Source organism: Gymnoscopelus braueri, assembly GCF_963280865.1.
Source record: "Gymnoscopelus braueri genome assembly, chromosome: 1".
Lineage (NCBI taxonomy): Eukaryota > Metazoa > Chordata > Actinopteri > Myctophiformes > Myctophidae > Gymnoscopelus > Gymnoscopelus braueri.
This window is the reverse complement of record NC_137603.1, coordinates 21,217,183-21,239,682: the sequence shown is the minus strand read 5'-3', so window position 1 is coordinate 21,239,682 and position 22,500 is coordinate 21,217,183. Positions and strand designations below refer to the sequence as shown.

Genomic DNA, 22,500 nt, shown 5'->3' with positions numbered 1-22,500 from the left:
TGCGGTTCCTAAAGTGTATAGTTGCTTATTTAGGCTTGTTTCCATTTTTCTTTTTTTATTATTTGAACCACTGGTTCTCAAATATTTTCTTGATTTTTTTTTGTGCATTTGTGTTGTTAAAATCTTTCAAAAATATTCAAATATTCCACATTTTATTGCAAGAGTTTTTGAAAATAGCCGAGCTTGTAGATTTGTCATTTTCAGATAGCCGATGCATATAGGTTTAAAGTGCTCATGTGGCCTAAGTTGCTTCTTGTGGTCTTGTTTTCCAAGACCTGGTTGCTTATTTCTCTCACAAAATATGGCATTGTTTGTCTTCTTTTTTCTTTATTTTTTTCTCCCAAATGTAAGCAATTGTTTTTTACTTTTGGCATGTCTGCACTCTGCACAAAGCTGGAGTGCAGGTCTATGATAGATGTAGTCATGCTGTGGTTCTAATGGTCAATGGAATATTGTCAGGGAGACATCACAACCAATCGGTGGACAGGCTCTGGGATCTCACGAATCAGGAAGTAAATCTGATTAGTCAGATCAGTGAATGGTGATTATATCACACATTGGTGCAGATCAGTGCATGATGCACTCTGAGCTGCATGACTGTGAACTGTGTGTAAAAAAAAGATGTTGCTTGTGCAGTTGGATGCATGTGATCACCACACCCATTCTCAGTGTAGATACGATCACGCAGGCACACAAACTCCATGGCTCTCAGACCCATTATCATATATATGAGAAATTAAAAAGAAAATAATATGCATGATGAATTAGAGCGGTACATTAAGTCAAATACATGCATAATTTACACAGCATCGGGTATTCACACAATACACGCACTGATACTCACACGAGTGTTGCAGAAAGGCACGGAAACAAAACAGCGTATTGCTGTAATACATTAGCCTGACACTCAGCCTGAATTTTCATTTCGTTTCACTCCATTATTCAGTCCTCTCATTGTAGCCGATTTCTGAGATGGGGGCGTGGCCAAAGTGGGACTCTTTGGCAATTGGTTCATACTGGATTATCCCAATCCCGATTTGTCGTGCAGATTTTCAACCGAGAAACACCCGCCTTCGACAGCGTCACCAGACCCTGAATGCGAGGCAAACGGTTCAGGGGTGGCTAGTAATACATGACAAAACAGTGGGTTGAAGCTGTTAGGCAAGCTGTAGAAACTGCTGAATTGTATTAATGAAGGATCAAGTTGGTATCCCGACCTGGAAATGTATTTTGTGGTTACTAAAGAGCTGGGGAGACCCACATACAGTCTAGCTTTGATTACTCTCAGAATATTTTGGATAGGATAATTCCTTTTAACAGGACATTCATGAAAGTCCTTGCAGGCTTGTTTCCAATGAGGGCCTGTGAGCAATTGGGGGTTAAGAGTCTTGCTCAGGGACAAATTTCATTTCATCGACTCATATGCTGGCATGGCCTGGAATCGTACCTGGGGAGCCAGCTCCCTAGGCGGGCTCACTAACCACTCAGCTATGGCCGCCCCAGTTATTTAACATTTATTTTAACAAAAACATGTCACTTACATGCCCTTTAACACTCATGATTGCCACTTCTTATTGTCTTATTCATGTCAGCTGCTCTTTCTTGGCCCCACTCCTTCTCCTGCCTTCATCCATCCATAGAGAGAGAGAGAGAGAGAGAGAGAGAGAGAGAGAGAGAGAGAGAGAGAGAGAGAGAGATTTGCCTCAGTAGGAGCAGTTAAATTCCCTGTGGTCACACATCAACGCCTTATTGATCCACTGTCTGTTGCCAGGCCCCCATGGTGGGTGTGTGTGTGTTATCCATGACTAAGTCATACGTGCAATGAATTATCCTGTATTGCTCGATGAACTAATGATATTGCAATGATAGGAAGTTGATTTTCTTTATTGCTGAAATGAATACTGAAAAAAATAGTTTAACTGTGGATTTGAATAAAGCAGTCAAATGTGTGTTTACCTATCCACCTGAACCTGTGATATGTTCCAGTAAGCTTACCCAAACATGCACCACCCGCAGAACATGCCAGCACGAACTGCGCGCGTGCATGTGCGCGCATACAGCACCCGTACCCTAAAACATCTTCCCGTGGCTATGCACACACACACACCCTGCCCACTCCTTAAGAAACATTCCACTTAATGCTGAATCCCCAAATCCCTTCACTTCATATTATCTCAGCACCCTATATGCTAACACACACCTCATTCATATTCCATGAGAAGTGGTTTCTTCCCTCTATTCAACATACTGTATATTATGCATACGCTGTATGAGTACAGTATAAATGTTTGTACGTATGAGTGGCTGTTAAAAGGGAAGAATACCTTCTATGATGATGTTACGAGGAATATGATAATGTTACCATGTCAGAGTTTGCAGTGTTGGTGTAGTAGATAAATCATTGGAAAAACTGCTGATTCATAGACTATCAGTCAAGAACCACTGAATAGCATGTGAAACACATATATTACATCTTTGCCAGAGGATTCCATCATTTGATTGGGATGATTTCATGACTTTTCTGCCTACATTTATCATTGACATTTTAACATGGCCAGTGTTTCCACCTTACCTAACCACTTAAGCTAACTTTTGTAACCCCGGTGGGTGTTGTGAAGTCTAATGTGTCTTGTGTTATAGTGTGGGTGTTGTGAGGTAAAATGTGTCATGTGTTATAATGTGCGTATATGGTGAGGTAAAATATGTCCTGTGTTATAGTGTGGGTGTTGTGAGGTAAAATGTATCATGTGTTATAGTGTGGGTGTTGTGAAGTATAATGTGTCATGGGTTATAGTGTGGGGGTTGTGAGGTAAAATGTGTCCTGCATGTGTTATAGTGTGGGTATTGTGAGGTAAAATGTGTCATGTGTTATAGTGTTGTGAGGTAAAAATGTGTCATGTGTTATAGTGTTTTGGTTTTGAGGTAAAATGTGTCATGTGTTATAGTGTGGGTGTTGTGAGGTATAATATGTCATGTGTTATAGTGTGGGTGTTGTGAGGTATAATGTCTCATGTGTTATAGTGTGGGTGTTGTGAGGTGTAATGTGTCATGTGTTATAGTGTGGGTGTTGTGAGGTAAAATGTGTCATGTGTTATAGTGTGGGTGTTGTGAGGTAAAAATGTGTCATGTGTTATAGTGTTTTGGTTTTGAGGTCAAATGTGTCATGTGTTATAGTGTGGGTGTTGTGAGGTATAATGTCTCATGTGTTATAGTGTGGGTGTTGTGAGGTATAATGTCTCATGTGTTATAGTGTGGGTGTTGTGAGGTATAATGTGTCATTTTAAAATGGACAACGAGTTTAAGTTAGATCGCCAAATTAGTTCAGTGGTGAAGTCTAGCTTTTTTCACTTGAGACAGCTGGCCAAAGTAAAACCCTTTTTAACCACACATCACTTTGAGACAGTAATCCATGCATTTATCACTTCTCGGCTGGATTACTGTAACGCCCTCTATCTTGGAGCCAGTCAATCTTCCCTTGCACGCCTCCAGTTAATACAGAATGCTGCTGCCCGTCTTCTAACTGGCACGCGCAAGAGAGAGCATATAACTCCCATCCTCGCCTCTCTCCACTGGCTGCCCGTGCACTTTAGAATCCAGTTCAAGGTTCTGCTTTTAACCTTTAAATCATTAAGTGGTCTCGCCCCTCCATACCTCTCTGAGCTCCTCCACCCCTACTCTCCTGCCCGCTCCCTCAGGTCAGCTGACCAGATGCTGCTGGAGGTTCCGAGGGCGAAGCGGAAGCTTAGAGGGGACAGAGCTTTTTCGGTCGCGGCCCCCAAGCTCTGGAACGACCTTCCCCTGCAGATTAGGCAAGCCCCTTCTCTGGCCATTTTTAAAACCTCTCTTAAAACGCACTTTTATTCTTTGGCTTTTAACATAGCATGAGACCTCTGACCCTGTGCTGCCCCCCCTCAGTTTTTCTTGTTTTGTGTGTTGTCATTGTATACTGTGTTTTTAGCTACTGTTTTACTTATTACCTATGCACTGTACAGCACTTTGTGGCAGCTGTGGTTGTTTGAAATGTGCTCTATAAATAAAGTTGAGTTGAGTTGAGTTGAGATGTGTTATAGTGTGGGTGTTGTGAGGTGTAATGTGTCATGTGTTATAGTGTGGGTGTTGTGAGGTATAATGTCTCATGTGTTATAGTGTGGGTGTTGTGAGGTGTAATGTGTCATGTGTTATAGTGTCGGTGTTGTGAGGTAAAATGTGTCATGTGTTATAGTGTGGGTGTTGTGAGGTAAAAATGTGTTATGTGTTATAGTGTTTTGGTTTGAGGTAAAATGTATCATGTGTTATAGTGTGGGTGTTGTGAGGTATAATATGTCATGTGTTATAGTGTGGGTGTTGTGAGGTATAATGTCTCATGTGTTATAGTGTGGGTGTTGTGAGGTATGTCATGTGTTATAGTGTGGGTGTTGTGAGGTATGTCATGTGTTATAGTGTGGGTGTTGTGAGGTGTAATGTGTCATGTGTTATAGTGTGGGTGTTGTGAGGTGTAATGTGTCATGTGTTATAGTGTGGGTGTTGTGAGGTAAAATGTGTCATGTGTTATAGTGTGGGTGTTGTGAGGTAAAATGTGTTATAGTGTGGGTGTTGTGAGGTGTAATGTGTCATGTGTTATAGTGTGGGTGTTGTGAGGTAAAATGTGTCGTGTGTTGTAGTGTGGGGGTTTTGAGGTATGATGGTGGAGGGTTCTATAATGGTGGTCTTATGCATTAGATAGAGATGACTGCGAGGTTATTAATATGTTATGTGTTATAGTGAGGTATAATGGCAGAGAGACTGGTTAATGGAGATAGAGATGACTGTCAGGTTATCTGAGTAGCTGGGATCACAAGTAGATGCACAGCTAATGGAGCTTCTGTCTGTGGGTGGAATATAAACCACACTGACTCTGTTCAAATGATACACACTGAAAAATACAACTATTTATTTCTCTTATATAGAGTATATACTGTGTGTGTGTGTGTGTGTGTGTGTGTGTGTGTGTGTGTGTGTGTGTGTGTGTGTGTGTGTGTGTGTGTGCGTGCGTGCGTGTGCGTGCGCGTGCGCGTGCGTGTGTGTGTGTGTGTGTGCGTGCGTGCGTGCGTGTGTGTGTGTGTGTTTGGAGAGAGAGAGAGAGAGAGAGAGAGAGGCAGGAATTGAACTGAATGAACTTCAAAACCAAATGTGTTTTTATCAACGATGCACACACAATTCATTCATTTAGTTTTGAGACATCAGTGTACTGTAATGTTGGCAAACTTTTCTATTGTGTTCATCACAATGAATAATGCATGAGGTGTATTTATTCATCACTCTAGCATACACTGCTAAATGGAGAGGGGGATTAAAGAGAGTGAGAGAGAGAGAGGAAAATACACCTTTTGTAGAATCATTCTTTAGTTGGCCTTAAGGAGCCTTACCAAAATATTACCTCTTTAACATTGTAAATCCTCCACACATGGTGATCCGTGCCCTTCTTAGCTGGAGTAGTGGTAAATCTAACACGCAACATCAATCATTTAGGCGAACAAGAATAGATTGCATTAACCACATGAACCCTATTGCTATTCTAGGCATGTCATAATCAGTGTTGGTAAGTAACAAGGTCAAAGTAATGTTTTACTGTAATATTATTATTTTTCCCCAGTAACAAGTAATATAACAAATAACGTTTTGAGTTATAATATTAGCTACTTTTCCCCCAAAAGTGCCTCGTGACACTTTGAACTGTGGGTCAAACTGTGGGCCGAGATGTGATTTGCATGTTTGAGTGGCTCACAACCTCAGCCTGATGGCCTGAAAGTTTAATATCTCCCCCAAGCTATAGGGAATTCCCTTTGGCTTTATGGTTAAGATGTTGGCTTTCCACGCGGGATACCCGGGTTCGAATCCCGGGCGTTACATTGGTGCCGTGACCCTGGTCAGGTTTCCCCGTCGGAGGAGGTCAAAAGGAGGTGAGTGTAGCAGAGTGGCTCACAACCTCATCCTGATGGCCTGAATGTCTAATATCTCCCCCGAGCTAGAGGGAATTCCCTTTAGCTTAGTGGTTAAGATGTTGGCTTTCAACGTTGGAGACCCGGAGTCGAATCCCAGGCGTTACATTTGCAGGATTTACAGTGAGCTGGAGTTTCAAGCACAGCATAGAGCAGTGTTCCTATATAGCTTGAGGTACCGAATATAACATGGCGCCACTTCTCCATTGAACTCAATGGATGCAGCCACCATGTTCTATTTGGTTTCGAATGGTGTTCTCGGGCTTGATTGAAAACATTGCACAGAAAAAAGCATTGATGGACAGCTCCTAACAGGAAGTACTGAGCGTACATGGTTTGCTCAGTTAGCTAGGACTCCAGTCTAACTTTCCCTGCAGTGAATAATAATAATAATAATTATAGCTTGAATTTATATAGCGCCTTTCATGACACCCAGGGACACTTTACATCAAAAACAATGAACAACCAACAGACAAACACACAACCAAACAAAACAACAAACAACTATTTCCCATAAGCCTGAGAGAATAGGTGTCTTTTCAAGGCATCCTTAAAAGAGTCCAGTGTTGGAGCATGGCGAATCTCCATTGGGAGAGAGTTCCACAGGGTGGGGGCTGCCACACTGAAGGCTCTGTCCCCCATGGTTCACTTGCTTGTTTGGCGAATAAGGACTTAGTATTCTCACTTATTTTAAAGGCATGAAAGACAATTACATCTCTGTGCCAATATGTGCGTCTCCCCTTATCCAGTTTCATGCACGGCAGCATTCTCACGCTGCAAACTCGCCTCGCTTGTAGATCGTTAATATAGAAATCTTTTATGTTTAGCTGTCCAGATGTCGGCAGTCGAAGGGACATAATCCATCTCCTTAAATGCTTTTTTTCTGCTCAACTTACATCAACGTGTATTCCTTGTATAGCGTCGCTCCGTAGGCCAACTGTGGAAAGTTTGGTTTCTATTCCGAATTAACCAGTATGATCCGGTCAGTAATTTGCAGTTGCACACGCCTCGGTCTATTGGGAGAGAACTACATGACCATTGTCCTGTGTGTCTGATGTGCTTCTCTTAAGTGTCTCTGGTTGCATCTGTCTCAACAGTGATTGCTCCAGAATTCCTCGACGGTTTCAATCATTATAAGTGAAGGCAGTGATATTGAAAGCAATGTTTTGGGCACCTTCTGTTGTCGGGCAACAGTGTGCAAACGTTGCCTCAGCATTGTGGCTTTAATCAGTTCTGCACATGCTGTTGACGCATTGGGGATATTTTCACAGGATTCTTTGAACATTTCCTACTTACCTTGCCCACCAGAAAAACAAAAACAAATCCCCTGTGTATCACCAGCCTTGTACTGGCATTTAATGTTGTAAACTCCTCCAGATGGGATATGTGGTTGCATTTTATGATGCCACTAGCTGTAACTCTGCTGTCACAAAGCTCATATAACTCAGTTCACTTTGCAGTCTATAAAAACCCCATGAATTATATTGAGGTAGAGGAGGAGAGGTGAGATGAAGATGACTTGATCAAATCAACCAATGGGGAGAATATGAGAAGAGAGGAGAGAAAAAACATACCCCTCTCAGACTGACAAAACATATGTTTCTCTCTGAAGTCTGTCTCACTTTCTAATGATTATCCTCTCCCTTTCTCTCTCTGTGTGTTTCTTTTATACACGTTTCTGTGTGTATACATGTATGCATGTGTGTGTGTGCGCGTGTGTGTGTGCGTTTGTGTGTGTGTGTGTGTGTGTGCGTGCGTGCGTGCGTGCGTGCGTGCGTGCGTGCGTGCGTGCGTGCGTGCATGCGTGCGTTTGTGTGTGTGTGTGTGTGTGTGTGTGTCTGTGTGCGTGTTCCTATCTCTTCATAAGCTGAGCAAGCAGACCGTGCTGTCAAAGCAGATTCACCTGAAGGGAGTGGAACCAGTGAAGGGAGTGCTGTTGTCTTACGTCATAACGGACCTCCGCATCCCGGTGTCCTACGAGGTCCGTCTGGCCCCCATCACCACCTACAGCACTGGAGACTACATCACTCGCATCATCCAGTACTCCGAACGTGCGTCACGCTCCAGCCATGTTAATTCTTTCATTGATTATTTTCCATTGTCACTCTGTGACTCACCTCTTATTGCATCATTTGTTATGAAATACGGTTGATAGAGATAGACTTAGATACATGCATGCTTGAATAGGCCTAGATAATGATTTGTGCATTAGTAGACATAGTATACTGAGATACAGTATATCTATATCTCATACCATATTCTTATCATGAGGACAAGGCTACTAATATACAGTATACCATAACATAATCAGACATGGCATGGCAGGGCTTAATTTCTTTAATAAAATCTCACATTGTACTCTGATAGCTTGCTACAGTTCATGGTTTGACAGTATTTGCCAAAACCTTCGTTAGCTTGTATCTTTTTTGCTAGGTGAATAAGCAGAAGAAAGTATTCAAATTGGTGGAGAGTAGCATGGTCTGCAAATGTATTCAATTGCCAACAACCTCAGGAAAATTAAGAGCTTAGAATTACGTTTTAGGGTGGATCTTCATGCTATGATTCAAGATAAATATTAGTATACTATTATTATTTTATGATTTTGTGTAACTGCTCATCATTGGCTCCATTTACACCTGGCATTTTATGTGACTTGTATCCAGATTGTTTCTGGATGTAATTTATCCACATAACTTAACTTTATGCCTGTCATCAAATATGTGTCTCCAGTTGCCAGATGGCATCGCTGCAACGTTCAAACGTCCTCCAGAGGGTGTTTAAACAGTTGGATTTCAATCTATCCCTGGTATATTTACACCTGAGTTTTTATGCAAATAAGCACACTCAGATTGATATCCAATAACCCCACATGTATTTTAAAGCCAGGTGTAAACGGGGTAATCATGCTGCTATGTGAGTGATAACCATAGCTGTGTCTCATTGTTTTCTTACAGCCTACACATACCCAAGACCCTCAGGTGAGAACCCTCTATGTCTTTCCTTGCTGTCTCTTTACTCTCTCCCCGCCCACATCTATTCTCTCTGTCTGTTTCACAAGATTTGGTTTTTCTATGATGTGGTGAAGGATTAGAGGATGGTGGAATTTAAAAAGTAGACTGGTCGTCTTGGAACCGTAAGTTTCCCTGTTCGATCCCCGGTTTGATCCCTGACTCCTCCTAGCTTCGTGTTGAAGTATCCTTGAGCAAGACACTGCTCTCGATGAACACATTGGTGACTTGCATGGCTGCCTGCCCTCCACCATCCATCATGTGATTGTAACGCTCATTATAAAGCATTTTGGTTAAAGGCGACATAGAAATGCAGACCATTCACCATTTAATTCAGGCGATAATTGGTCAGGCTCATTTGTGACAGTGAGGGCAGAGTCAGCCAAAGGTCATCAAGACAAAGGTTGGCATGGTAACACTCTGTGCTCTTTAATTAATTAGAAGCAGGGGCGAGGTGGTCATGGGAACCACGTTTCAAGAGTTGAAATGGCACAGGAGGTTTGTTTTGATTGGAGGATGAAGGATTGTTTGTTTGTTTGTTAGGCAAGGTTAATGGCCCAGGACTTTTAACATTAATGGGCCAATGGGCAGCTCATCACAGTGGTAGTCATTTGAATACTCAAATAGCTCCTCCTCCTCAACCGAAATTATGACATTTCATCCCACACTGCTTTTACCTCTCTGCTTCGATTCCTCCCCCTCACACAGCTCCCCATCTATCATGCTCACTCTTTCTCTCATATTCTCCCTCAAGCATAATGTTTTTCTACCTTCTGTGTGTCTCGCTCTCTCTGCCTGTGTCCCAGTCCCAATGACATCTTGTCTTTGTTTTGTTCATTACGAGACGCATGTTGTGTCTTTGGCATGACTGGCGTCCTGCTCTGCCAAGGTAAAGCAATTAAAACAACGGCAGATTGGACCAGACCGGGAAAACAACAGTGTAAATCAAACACAACAGAAGCAAAGATGCAGGATCCGTCCATGTTGTCAGTGAGGGGAGTCTAGGGGAGTATCGCCCAGAATGTGTGGGCTTGGACCCAGTGTCAAACTCGGACCCAGTGCAGAGCCTGGTTCCATAGCATTTAGGCCCACTGTTGAACTTGGACTCTACTGTCCGCAATTAATTTTAATGTATATTTTTTCTTTTATATTTCAAATGTTCTGCCTGTGTTTTAATTGTACTGGTACAGGTCAATCACTAATTGCACTTTGATTTTAAATTAAGGTTATGGTTATTGATTTGTCTGATGAGAACACTTTCATTTGATTTATTATCTCCAATGTCAACATACTTCTCATTATACTACATTAAAAAATGACATTAAAAAATAAGTCCTGAAATGTGTCACACACATTGGACACAGAAGCAACTGTCAATGACAGTACAGACTAAAGATATCACACTGAGGGTTAACATTTAAATAAGCAATACATCAGAATAATGATTACCGGTAAGTCTATTTAATCTACATGATAAAACCAGCAGACAGTAGTGTTTTTTTCTTTGTTGATGTTCAGCATAATTGGAGGCTCATTACGTGACACAGCTGCTGTTGCTGATTTTCCTGTCAAAAACACAGGGGGGCAGCAAAGAGGAAATGTACTGAACTTCTCATGCAGTTTAGGGAACAACTTTGTGTGACAAGTCTAACAATGAAACCTCATGTGTCACTCATTTCATATTGTTTTCTCTCTTTCTTCACCTCAATGTTGCTACGCACGCACACACACACACACACACACACACACACACACACACACACACACACACACACACACACACACACACACACACACACACACACACACACACACCAGACCGCATGTGCGGCTTCGAGGACGAGCGGATCTGTGGTTTCTACCAGGACACAGGTGACACGTTTGATTGGACGAGGCAGAACAGCCTGACCCAGAATCCCAAGCGATCACCCAATACCGGTCCAGAGACAGATCGCAGTGGAACCAAGGAGGGTGAGCAGACTGGAGGCACATGTTGTCTTCACATTATGTTTGAATTATGTTAAGCAATGTAAAATTCCTTCAAGTTCATTTGAAGCCACAATCCGGGAGTTATTTTAATGAATAAAACGTTATTTGAGTAGGCTACACTGAATATTTATTCCTGACTCCAGGTTATTACATGCACATTTACATTTATTCCAGGTTACTACATATATATGTACATGTTTATTCCAGGTTACTACATGTACATGTATATTTATTCCAGGTTACTACATATACATGTACATGTTTATTCCAGGTTACTACATGTACATGTATATTTATTCCAGGTTACTACATATACATGTACATGTTTATTCCAGGTTACTACATGTACATGTATATTTATTCCAGGTTACTACATATACATGTACATGTTTATGCCAGGTTACTACATGTACATGTACATTTATTCCAGGTTACTACATGTACATGTACATTTATTCCAGGAATACTATTGATTGATTGAATTTTGATTGAAATTTTTATTAGGCAAAAGAATGTAAAACAACACAGTTACATTTATAATGCTTTTGACTAAAAGGTCCGGCCAAAAAAGTCCTTGCGGACTTGTTTCCGTTGGGGTCCTTGAATTAATTTCATAGACATATATAGTAGCAACCAAACAGTTCAAAAATCAACATGAAAATACAGATAATACAGAAAAAATACAACTATGTACCAAAAAAAGGAGCATGAAAAAAATTAAAATAAAAAATAAATGTACAAAAAAAAGGGGGGGGGGGGTGAAGCATGGAAAAATAATGATTATATACAAAAAATGCATGAGGAAATACAAAATATGTACAAAAAAGAGGAGGGGGTGGGGGGTCGTCTGTCTACAGGGAAACTGGTACTATCTCCTCTTTCGGCCTCCAGAAAGATGAGTTTTTAGGGCTGTTTTGAATGAGCCCAGCGAACTGCATTTTTTGAGGGATGGGGTTAGACTATTCCATTCCTTGGTGGCTGTGCTATAGAAGGAGAATTTGCCCATGTTTGTTTTATGGGTGGGTGGTACCAGATTGTTGTTTACGCTCCCTCTAGTTTCGTGGCTGTGGGTGTCACTAACTTTTTCGAGGTACTACATGTACATGTATATTTATTCCAGGTTACTACATACACATGTACATGTTTATTCCAGGTTACTACATGTACATGTAAATGTATTGCAGGTTACTACATGTACATGTGAATGTATTGCAGGTTACTACATGTACATGTGAATGTATTGCAGGTTACTACATGTACATGTAAATGTATTGCAGGTTACTACATGTACATGTGAATGTATTGCAGGTTACTACATGTACATTGAAGCGTCACGGCCCAGATCAGCAGGGGACAAGGCGCGTCTGGTGTCCCCTTTCTTCAACGTATCGTCAGAGAGAGGTCCCAAAGGATCAGTCAGGGTCCCGTACTGCGTCTCCTTCTTCTACCACATGAAGGGCAAACACATCGGTGAGTAGATACACTGCCAATCAGACAAGGAACAACGCCCCTCCTGCAAAGAGGGGTGCTATCCGTTGAGAATTCTAACTTTGAACAGGCACGTCTCATGCCCCGTTTGACCTATAGGAACATGTTGTCCACCTTTGTCTTTTATTTCTTTTCATATTTGTGAACCTCTGTGACCTCCAATCATGACCGTGGCTTGGAGAGCTCGTTACATAGAACTTGCTTGGTGTGATTGTATCTGTAAGAGATAAAGGAGGCAAACAGTATGTTTGTTTGTTCTGCCAGTGTGCGTGCGTGTGTGTGTGAAGTTGGATGAAGGGTGGGTGTAGGTGGGTGTGATTTACGACACTGGTGAAATTCTGTGGGTTATTTGAAGGGCTGTTCATCATATGACAACTTTATCCACTGTACACACACACACACACACACACACACACACACACACACACACACACACACACACACACACACACACACACACACACACACACACACGCACACACACACACACAGACGTACAGTGTTGATTTGAAGCATTAAAGGTTCCACTGCAGGCATGTGCTCCTCGTTTCACCTCCTGTGTCTCCTTAGGAGATGGTGGGGCAGGAAAGGCCATGTAATTTCTGTGTGTGTGTTCTATCCTTGCTGCCCTTGCTATTTCCCTATCCTCAGTACATTCATAATATTTCACTAATTCACTACTCTGCCCTTGCTCCCTATGATCCTCCCTTCCCTGTTTATCCTTATACTTCCTGTCTCTGTCCACTCTCTTTAACCTCTGTACTTCCTATCTGTAACCTTGCTACTTTCTACGGTATCTCTAACCTCTTTACTTCCTATCTCAAACCTCCTTACTTCCTCTCTAACCTCCCTGCTTCCAATCTCAAAAGTCCATATTGCCCTACAAAGCCTAAGTGCAGTAACTACACAAAGAACTGATAAAAAAAACGGGTGTTTTAATTGGCAATTGGCATTTCCAGATGGGTTATTTATTGGTATATAAGTGATATTGCACTAATTGTATCGTAGATTGTATAGTGTTCCCTATGTAATGTTATGTAAATGTATTCCACTGTTTGTCTGTCTGTTTTCTGATTTTATGTTTTTTTGTGAGGAATGCGGATGAAAACTAGCATTTTTGCTAAATCCGGTGTATTTACGTCCATGTGACGTCCATTAATATGCATTGTCCTGTCCAAATAAACAAATAAAGTAAAGTATATCTGTTCATGAGGTATTTGTTTATCCCCCAAAATCATGAAGGCTGATTTGACCTTTGAGACGAAAAAAAAAGTCAATCTGACCAAAAATGTCTTACTGCAATTTGGCTTTGTAGGGCAGCATGCATACTTCCTCTCTATACTCCCTACTTCCTATCCTAACTACTTCTGTGATGTAGCCTACCTGGCGTCATTATCATTCACGACTGGCTCACACTAAATCCAACACACTCAATTTACACTGTTGTTCTGGTGTCTGTTCCAATCTGCTCTTCTCTTAATTGCCTCACCCTGGCAGAGGCACTCTGCACTTCTTCCAGAGATACACTGCATGACTCTTAATGAAGAATACCGAGCAGATATGAGAGAGAGAGAGAGAGAGAGAGAGAGAGAGAGAGAGAGAGAGAGAGAGCTGGTAGTACACAGGGAGTACGCAGGGAGTGGCGCAGGGAGTCAGAGGATGTTGAACGTGGCTGTTCTCAAAACCTAATTGGACTTGATACCCGACCAGCTTGCCCCAAGGGATGCAAACAACACCCCCCACTCAGCGAGCTCCACAGAAGGAGCCCTGTGTAAATGGCATCCTCTGTATATATCTATTATTGTATTAGTGATGTTGTTGATATGTAATGTATTGTCTTACTGTCATGACGATGACTTGAGTACAATAGACCACAATGGAAACAATTCTCCCTGGGTCTTTTTTGCGTTATATTTTTGTCTTTTTTTTTGTTACTGTATTGCTGTACTGTGTACAAAACTGCTGATACAGTATTCAGTAGTCAAAAAAATGGAAAAAAACAAACACATGATGCAGCACTGCCTTGTTCACCCTCTACTACCTAACCTGTGCAGCTTTAAAAATCTCACAGAGTTCAATAATAATGAATGTGTGAGCAAAGAAATGGGAAACTGTTATAACCAACATGCTTCAAAGACACAAAAAGAAGACAAAGCTTGTCCCACAGCCAAAAGATTTGTCTAACATCCACAATCTCTTTCACAGTTGGGATAGAAGTATGTGAGTTATTATCTTGTTATGTTGTTGCAGTCATTAAGTCACTCTGAACAAGAGCCTGTGCCTCATGCTTTCAAGGTAACATGTAAACGAAACATGCTCCAGCACAAAAGTTGTTTCCAAGGTGAGTCTTCTGTTTATGATGAAAAAACAACAACAACAACCACCAGCTTTAGCGAAAGTGTAGCATACAGCAGCATTTGACTAGGCGTGTAGTCCACCTAGCAACATCAATGTGTGCTGGGAGTTGAGACTATGGCAGATACAGAGAGTATGACTCCTAGCCTGATTTATCATCTCAGTCCAGCCCGTGTGTGCGTATCACCGCTGTCTTCCCCACTTGTGGTCGTCAGAGACAAGGTCCTGATAGAGTTGTCCCCAGTCCTCTGTGACTCTGACACTCACTGTGTGTGACATTCTCTGCATTTTTCAGAACAATCAATACAGCACTTATCAACTTATCCTTTTCTCTGTCAGAGAGACAGGGAAGAGAGAGAGAGAGAGAGAGAGAGAGAGAGAGAGAGAGAGAGAGAGAGAGAGAGAGAGAGAGAGAGAGATGGGGTGATTGAGTGGTGAGTGAGTTAGTGGTGAGAGGGTTTGGTAAGGTAATGCAGTATTTTCTTTGGGGGGAAGCCTCAAACAAAATGTCTGATGATGTGAGAATATGGCCAATGAGAGAAACATTAACAGCGTGATCCCCGCTGATCCAAGCCGTATCGCCCACGTCCACCGCTCCCCGTCTGTCACGACCTTTAGCTGTGAAATAATTTCCATGGAGAGTAAAATAGATAAATAAACAAACAACCAACCGAACAAATAGTTGTAAGAACTGTCCCATAAACTCAATGCACATTAGAATCAGGCAGACTCTGAAATTTGACTACATTTTTGTTCTATTCATTTCGTCAATATCCAATTCATCACTCAAACAAACAAACACACACACACACGCACGCACGCACGCACGCACACACACGCACGCACACGTCCACCGCTCCCCGTCTGTCACGACCTTTAGCTGTGAAATAATTTCCATGGAGAGTAAAATAGATAAATAAACAAACAACCAACCGAACAAATAGTTGTAAGAACTGTCCCATAAACTCAATGCACATTAGAATCAGGCAGACTCTGAAATTTGACTACATTTTTGTTCTATTCATTTCGTCAATATCCAATTCATCACTCAAACAAACAAACACACACACGCACGCACGCACGCACGCACGCACGCACGCACGCACGCACGCACGCACGCACGCACGCACGCACGCACGCACGCACGCACACAATATATTTTAACAGGATGTTCCTATCCTGTTCACCCTGCCATACCATCACTTGAGTCAGGAGTTAATTGATGCCAACTTGCTGCTTAATTACTGGTTTGGGGACCATTACTCAGCACCACATGAAGGACACACACACACACACACACACACACACACACACACACACACACACACACACACACACACACACACACACACACACACACACACACACACTGCACCCCCTGCCTTTGTATTAGTTTAAGACGCTGGTGGTTTGCTAATGTTCCAATTAGACGATGGCTACGGTTCGTTAAGATGATGAGTGATTCATTCTCACAGAGAGAGAGAGAGAGAGAGAGAGAGAGAGAGAGAGAGAGAGAGAGAGAGAGAGAGAGAGAGAGATGGAAAGAAATAGACATCGAATGAGAGAGATGGGACCTTTTTAGATCTTCAGGCTACATATTGCATCGTTACTCATAACATTACAATATGTATCCAATTTAAACACACCAACTGTGTGTGTGTGTGTGTGTGTGTGTGTGTGTGTGTGTGTGTGTGTGTGTGTGTGTGTGTGTGTGTGTGTGTGTGTGTGTGTGTGTGTGTGTGTGTGTGTGTGTGTGTGTGTGTGTGTGTGTGTTTGTTTTACAGGCATGCTGAACGTGCTGCTCAGAGTGAAAAGCATTGCGTCTGTAGACACGCTGACCTGGACCAAGTCTGGTGACCAAGGCCCCACCTGGAACAAAGCCTTGTTCAACATCAGCCCCAGCGGTCCATTCCAGGTAAGAACCGTTTTACAATAAATGATGGATTCATCAAAGGCCAGACTACCTGTTTCGGTGTGTTATTGGCAAAAACATGAACATGTATTGCGGAGAAACAAGTCAGAACAGCCAAGGCTGCTTTTGTTTATTTGTTGCCTTTTTTAAACTTATTTTTTCTTTCTTTCTGTTTAGCAGTGCAGAAAGCGTGAATGGTAGGAATGAAAACATAATCAGATTTGCATCGAACCAATGTGACAGCCTCTGATGCAGTTGCATTGATTTAAGTGGGCTGATGTGATTCAAATAGTTAGAAAACACATTCAAAAATCTAATTTAATTGTTTTGTCTGTGCATGTATAACAGTTGGATAATAAGTGAAGCCGCCCCCCCCCCCCCCCCCCCTCACTTCTTGTAAACTTCCAACTCATGCATGCATTATAATGCATTATAAAGCCCATATAATTAATTATAGATAGCCTAATGACTTCATAGCAAGTATTACCGGTTATTTATTTATTTATATAATTGTTTGCATTTTCAATATTTGCCTGACACAGGTATTAAGAAACATTTGTTTAGCTTAAAATTTAACTGGTGTTACGTGGACATCACAATCTGAGTTAAATGTAACAGATGTATGAAACTTAGACAAAGGAAAAGATGCACAACCCTATTGTGTGTGTTGATCAATCAGATTATCCTCTTTTGATGGAAAGTACTGGCAAGCGCTCATGTCTGGGTGTGTTGAGAAGCTATTTAAAGATAGCTCCTCTAGCTAACAGATATCATTTCCCACATCCTACCAGCACCAAAATTAGCAGCCTTATGGAACCCTTTAGATGTGTATAAAAGGATCGAGTGACCGCTGCAATGTGTGCCTTGAATGAGAGCTGACTGTCAAGGACTGTTTTTGGCAGTTGGAACTGAAGTCACTAGGGTGTTGTCTATGGTTGTCTGTGGAAATTTGTCATTTAGAGGTTCTACATTTTGGTTTATTTATATATTTTCGGTTAATCGCTCAGTCCTAGTGAGTATGAATGTGTGCGTGCAGACTCGCATGAGTCTCTGTAGGAAAATGCAATCATGCATTGTTGTGCCTTCCACGCGAGGGTGAGGAGGCCCGGAGGGATACATAGGAAATAGAAAATGCAGAGATATTTATTCATAATCATACAGCATGGTAGAACAAAGTTTATTTTGTGTAGAAGATTGTGTTAGTTTTTTGATGGGTTGTGTACCAGGTTTTACAGCTGTTAACAGATGCGTTGACAGCTAATTGTTTCATTTCAACATTTTGACAGGTAAACGCAGCTGAAGGTATTGATTTGAATTGTTTCATAGGTGTTACTGTATTGTACAGGAGCTGTCCATGTGAGTTTCATCATGATCCAATAAATCCAGGGAAAAATACCTACAGTATAAGGTTCAAGAGTTATAGGCCAAAACGTGAAACGGCCCGTTTTCGCGCCAACAATTAGCTGATTAAAAAAATATATTGTGGCAGAGGGTCTTCCTTGGCCTACAGACAGGACAGGAGTGAAAACGTAGTCTCTGGCCTTTGGCTGACTGGCCTGGTGGAGACAATAACAACTCATTAAGTGTGACCAAATAAAGCCTTCTTCTCTTTAGGTCAAGCCTTATCCCAATCTCCAGAACAGTGTGCTTTCTCTATCTCTGATCTAGTCTTCAGTTTACCTCAATTTACCTCTCATAAACCTTTTTGCCACTGGCCAACTCTCTTAATTAAGTGACTGCCCTCGATGAAGATCTGAACTCCACCCCCCATAGAACGGTTTCACTGCTTTGAATTCAGAGTTCTGGAAGGAATCATGGGAATTGTTACAGGAGTTATGTATATCTGTTTCATATTGCGGCAATAAGGCACCTGAGGCCCACAGAGCCAGGTAAAAGTTCTCAATGAACCAGAGGGCTTTAAGACTTTGTCACTTTTCAAGGCCCCTTCGACTTCAAGCCGCCATGAATCATACATGGGGTGACATTGCCCAACTCATTACAGACATCTAAAGATAACAAAACAGAGAAGTCACAGTAGATGTTAGAAAGGCTCCCAAGCATAATATTAAGCTGACTATTATTTGACTAGTGTGTACCACTTTAAGAACTGTGTTCAGAGTAACATGTACCTGCCACTTTAAGTGCGCAATGCATTGTGGGGCGTTCCATTCATTCTAGTAGCAGCAGCAGAGGGAGCGGTGAATCCAGTCCAGTTCACCTGCTACAAACTGCCTTTTTCATTTGTACAGCACTACAGTGCCAGTGTGCGTCTTTGATTACTGTAAGTGCATTGTTTAGTTCAGTAATGTCTATTGTATTCATTTACCATGATTATTAGAGTTACTGCCTTTTCTGTATGTTTATTTCTCTCCATGGCTGGTTTGATTGACAGTGATCATTCCTTTCCTGTCATTGTCAGTTTGCTACATTGCGTGCCCTAAGCACAAGTCCTTTATACTTCATTTGGGATGTAATGTAACATGTGAGAGAGTACAGTTAGGACCAATGTGTTCATTTATATGTTTAAGCACTTTATAGCCAGTCAGGTCTGTGATATGTTTGGACATGTATTTCATGGGCGTCGCCATTAGGGTTCCAACCTGCAGCTGTGCAGCCCTGTGATGTCCAATTAACAAGCCACTTAAGCACAGTGCAAGGCTGCAGTGACTATTACAGGAGTAATTGGTTCATGTCTGATGTTAGTGAGTAGCACCTTGTATTGAAGGGAGTATTGTCATCTAAAGTGTATGGTGAAGTTAATGCACTTATTGTAGAGGAGTGATATTTATATCCGACCATATACTTACTACCTAACCTGTGTAGTGTAAATGCCTAGTATACTGCATACTATATTCTACTATTGCAGTAACGTAATATATTGTGATGTATGGTATCTGTACTTACACCTGTTATTATGTCTTATCTGTATTTACTGCAGAACCACACATACTACAGTGACCCATTGTCACGCGCACTCAGTGCCTGTACCCATCCACATCATTCTGCAACCCATGCCATGCCTGTATATGCCTGTGCCTTGAACCTCAGTAAAGCTGCCATATTATACCCTCTTCAATCTCTTGTCCAATTGTGTCCTGAACGACGCCCCGGGGGCGAATGAAGCATAACCCCATAGAACCAGTACCCCTTATACAGTCCTTTAACAAACCCTCATCAACAGTAGAGGAAAGAGATTAATTTCCCTTCTCTTCTTCGAAAGCCGTTGGTTGAAGCATAACATCCCTCCAGCGCTTGTGTAAGGAAAGCATTACTAACCACACTAATAAAAATAAAATTACAAACAGAATCATTAATTATGAATTATAAAAAATATGATTGCTGCACATTAGGTAGCACTGAGACTTTAAAAGAGAAAGTGATGTAAATGTTTAATTTATTAGTGCGGGCACAGCACTGTTTTGATGGTTCAACACTGAGGGGAATATTGATGAATGAGGGCCAGTGAGTGAAATTCAGCTCATTTCCAGCTGCATCTTAGCAGTAAACATCCATACAGTAAGAAGAGGATTATTTACTTCATCAATATATGCTGATATCAAAGAATGAATTAAAACAATATAACAATACAAACCAATGTGGAATTGTAATGCAGGTTAAGTAGCAGATGCCAACTGTTTGCAATTTTAAAAAAAGCTCCTTGTTGTGCAATAATTGGCTACTTTGCAATGTATGAGGCAAAGACATCATTAGGACCAGTGTAATGCCAAAGAAGAATGTGTAGTATAAGAAACTGGTGGAGAGCCTACCTTTAGTTCCATACACATATCCCTCATGAAATCATGTGGATACTAGTGGTGTCAAAAATAATCGAATAATCGATTAATCGCAATGCGGACATGGACAATTATGAATCGATTCACAAATGTCAATAATCGATTAATCGAATAATCTATTTTGAAAAAGAAAATATATTTTTTTTTAATATATATATATATATATATTTTTTTTTTTTATTCATGTTGCTAATTGCACAGAGAAGCAGGAAGATTTATATGTCGTTCAGTATATCTGACTGCTTGTGTATTGACTGATGAAAAAGTTTCCATGTTGTACAATAATATAGAAAAGTGTGATGCATCGCGATGCATCGTCGAATCGAATCGAATTATTTCAAGGTTAATTGTAATCGAATCGAATCGTTACCTGGTGAATCGTAATCGAATTGAATCGTGAGGGCAGTGCCAATGCACACCTCTAGTGGATACATAAATAAATAAATAAATAAATAAAAGACACATATTGCAAGCTCTAGCACCACTGTGACTTCACGTTATGGCAGGTTTCATAATAGCTAACAATAGTGAGTAAACCGAATGATACTACCCTGACAACATGGAAGTATGTCTATTTTAACCACATGAATCCTAGCGACCCTCTTCTGGGACAAACGTTCAGTGAAAATAGCTGCGCTATAAGCTCACAAAAGCATCACAATGCAACGCTATTGCTATTTTCCATGAAGAGATTTGATTTAGAGATAACAAAGACGTTTTTTTTTCTGACATTCAATCAGAAAAAGGTTTTTGTGTTCGAATTGGTTATTTCATAAGTATGTAGGGGCCTTTAATCTTATAAGTCATATTTTTTTTCTGCAGGAAAATGAGGAGCTGTTTAGGCCTAGATTTAGGCTTAAATGGCTCATAAACCCAAACATAAGCCTATTCTCGTTGGACGTTACACTAGTAGTCAAACAGACATAAAGCACTCTGCTGCCCCTTGTGTCTATCCTTCATATTGCATCACAATGCTTTGTGACACTAACGTCACTCAAACCCCTAACAAGAGAGTGAGGTTGAAGTGGGAAACATGGATGGGGATAACTGTACAGTTTGTCTCTTTCTTTCTCTTTCTCTCTTCCAAAACACACACCAGGCTCCTACCCCCTGCAGCAATTAGCCATGACAGCTCAATTAGCAGGCGTATTTATGAGCAGGGGAGGCCTGCTAGTTGTGTTGTAATGATGCCAGATTCTGTGTGTGCATGTGTGTGTGCGTGTGTGTGTGTGTGTGTGTGTGGTGTGCGTGTGTGCGTGTGCGTGGTGCGTGCGTGCGTGCTGGGCGTGCGTGCGTGCGTGCGTTGCGTGCGTGCGTTGCGTGCTGTGCGTGCGTGCGTGCGTGCGTGCGTGCGTGCGCGTGTGTGTGTGTGTGTTTTCTGGGAGATGCAGTCCATGATGGATGAAGGCTGGAGGCCTGCTTGTGCACTTAATTAACGATGCCTCCGCAACATGTAACAGCTCTAGCTGTTTTACAGAGAACATTTGGCCTGCAACTAAGACATAATGTTAACACACAGCTCTGGTAACTAAGACATAACATTAACTAGGCCAATCAGTGTCATATTACTTGTCCATTTTCAGATAATTTTTTTCTGAATTAATTACTGCAGAGCAATCGTCTCTCTAGGCTATGGGATATGCGTCCCACAAGTCTATGGACCAGAACTAACCAATCTGTCCATCCAGTTTATGAACACTCTGGGATGTACACCAGCCGATTACAGCCTCCTGTCCCTCCGGCACCAATCTGGGAACCCATCGCCAAATGAAAAGGAAAAACAGCGCCCACTGCTGTTTTTTACTATCTCACTTGGCTCTGGGAGGAAGTCAACGTAGCACACGTGCGCAAGGAAACCGGGGTTTTGGTCTGCCTTCAGCCTTTCACTTCCGGTGGTGCGACTATGTTTTCATTCCCACTAACAATATTCCTACACGGAACACTAACACCGCTTCTCCAGAGAACATGGATCGTTT

The 22,500-nt window shown here is 41.6% G+C and overlaps 1 protein-coding gene across 1 annotated transcript in view; it reads left to right on the top strand.

Moving 5' to 3' along the window:
- LOC308087891 (MAM domain-containing glycosylphosphatidylinositol anchor protein 1-like) overlaps positions 1-22,500 on the top strand; it is a gene marked incomplete at its 3' end in the record, with an annotated part of 190,761 nt that overhangs the window by 159,171 nt on the left and 9,090 nt on the right. The window contains exons 11-15 of the mRNA XM_080432121.1: positions 7,849-8,029; positions 8,933-8,956; positions 10,805-10,957; positions 12,284-12,445; positions 16,603-16,733. Of these exons, the coding sequence (XP_080288247.1) occupies positions 7,849-8,029; positions 8,933-8,956; positions 10,805-10,957; positions 12,284-12,445; positions 16,603-16,733 (651 nt within the window). The remainder of the gene's footprint in view (positions 1-7,848; positions 8,030-8,932; positions 8,957-10,804; positions 10,958-12,283; positions 12,446-16,602; positions 16,734-22,500) is intronic.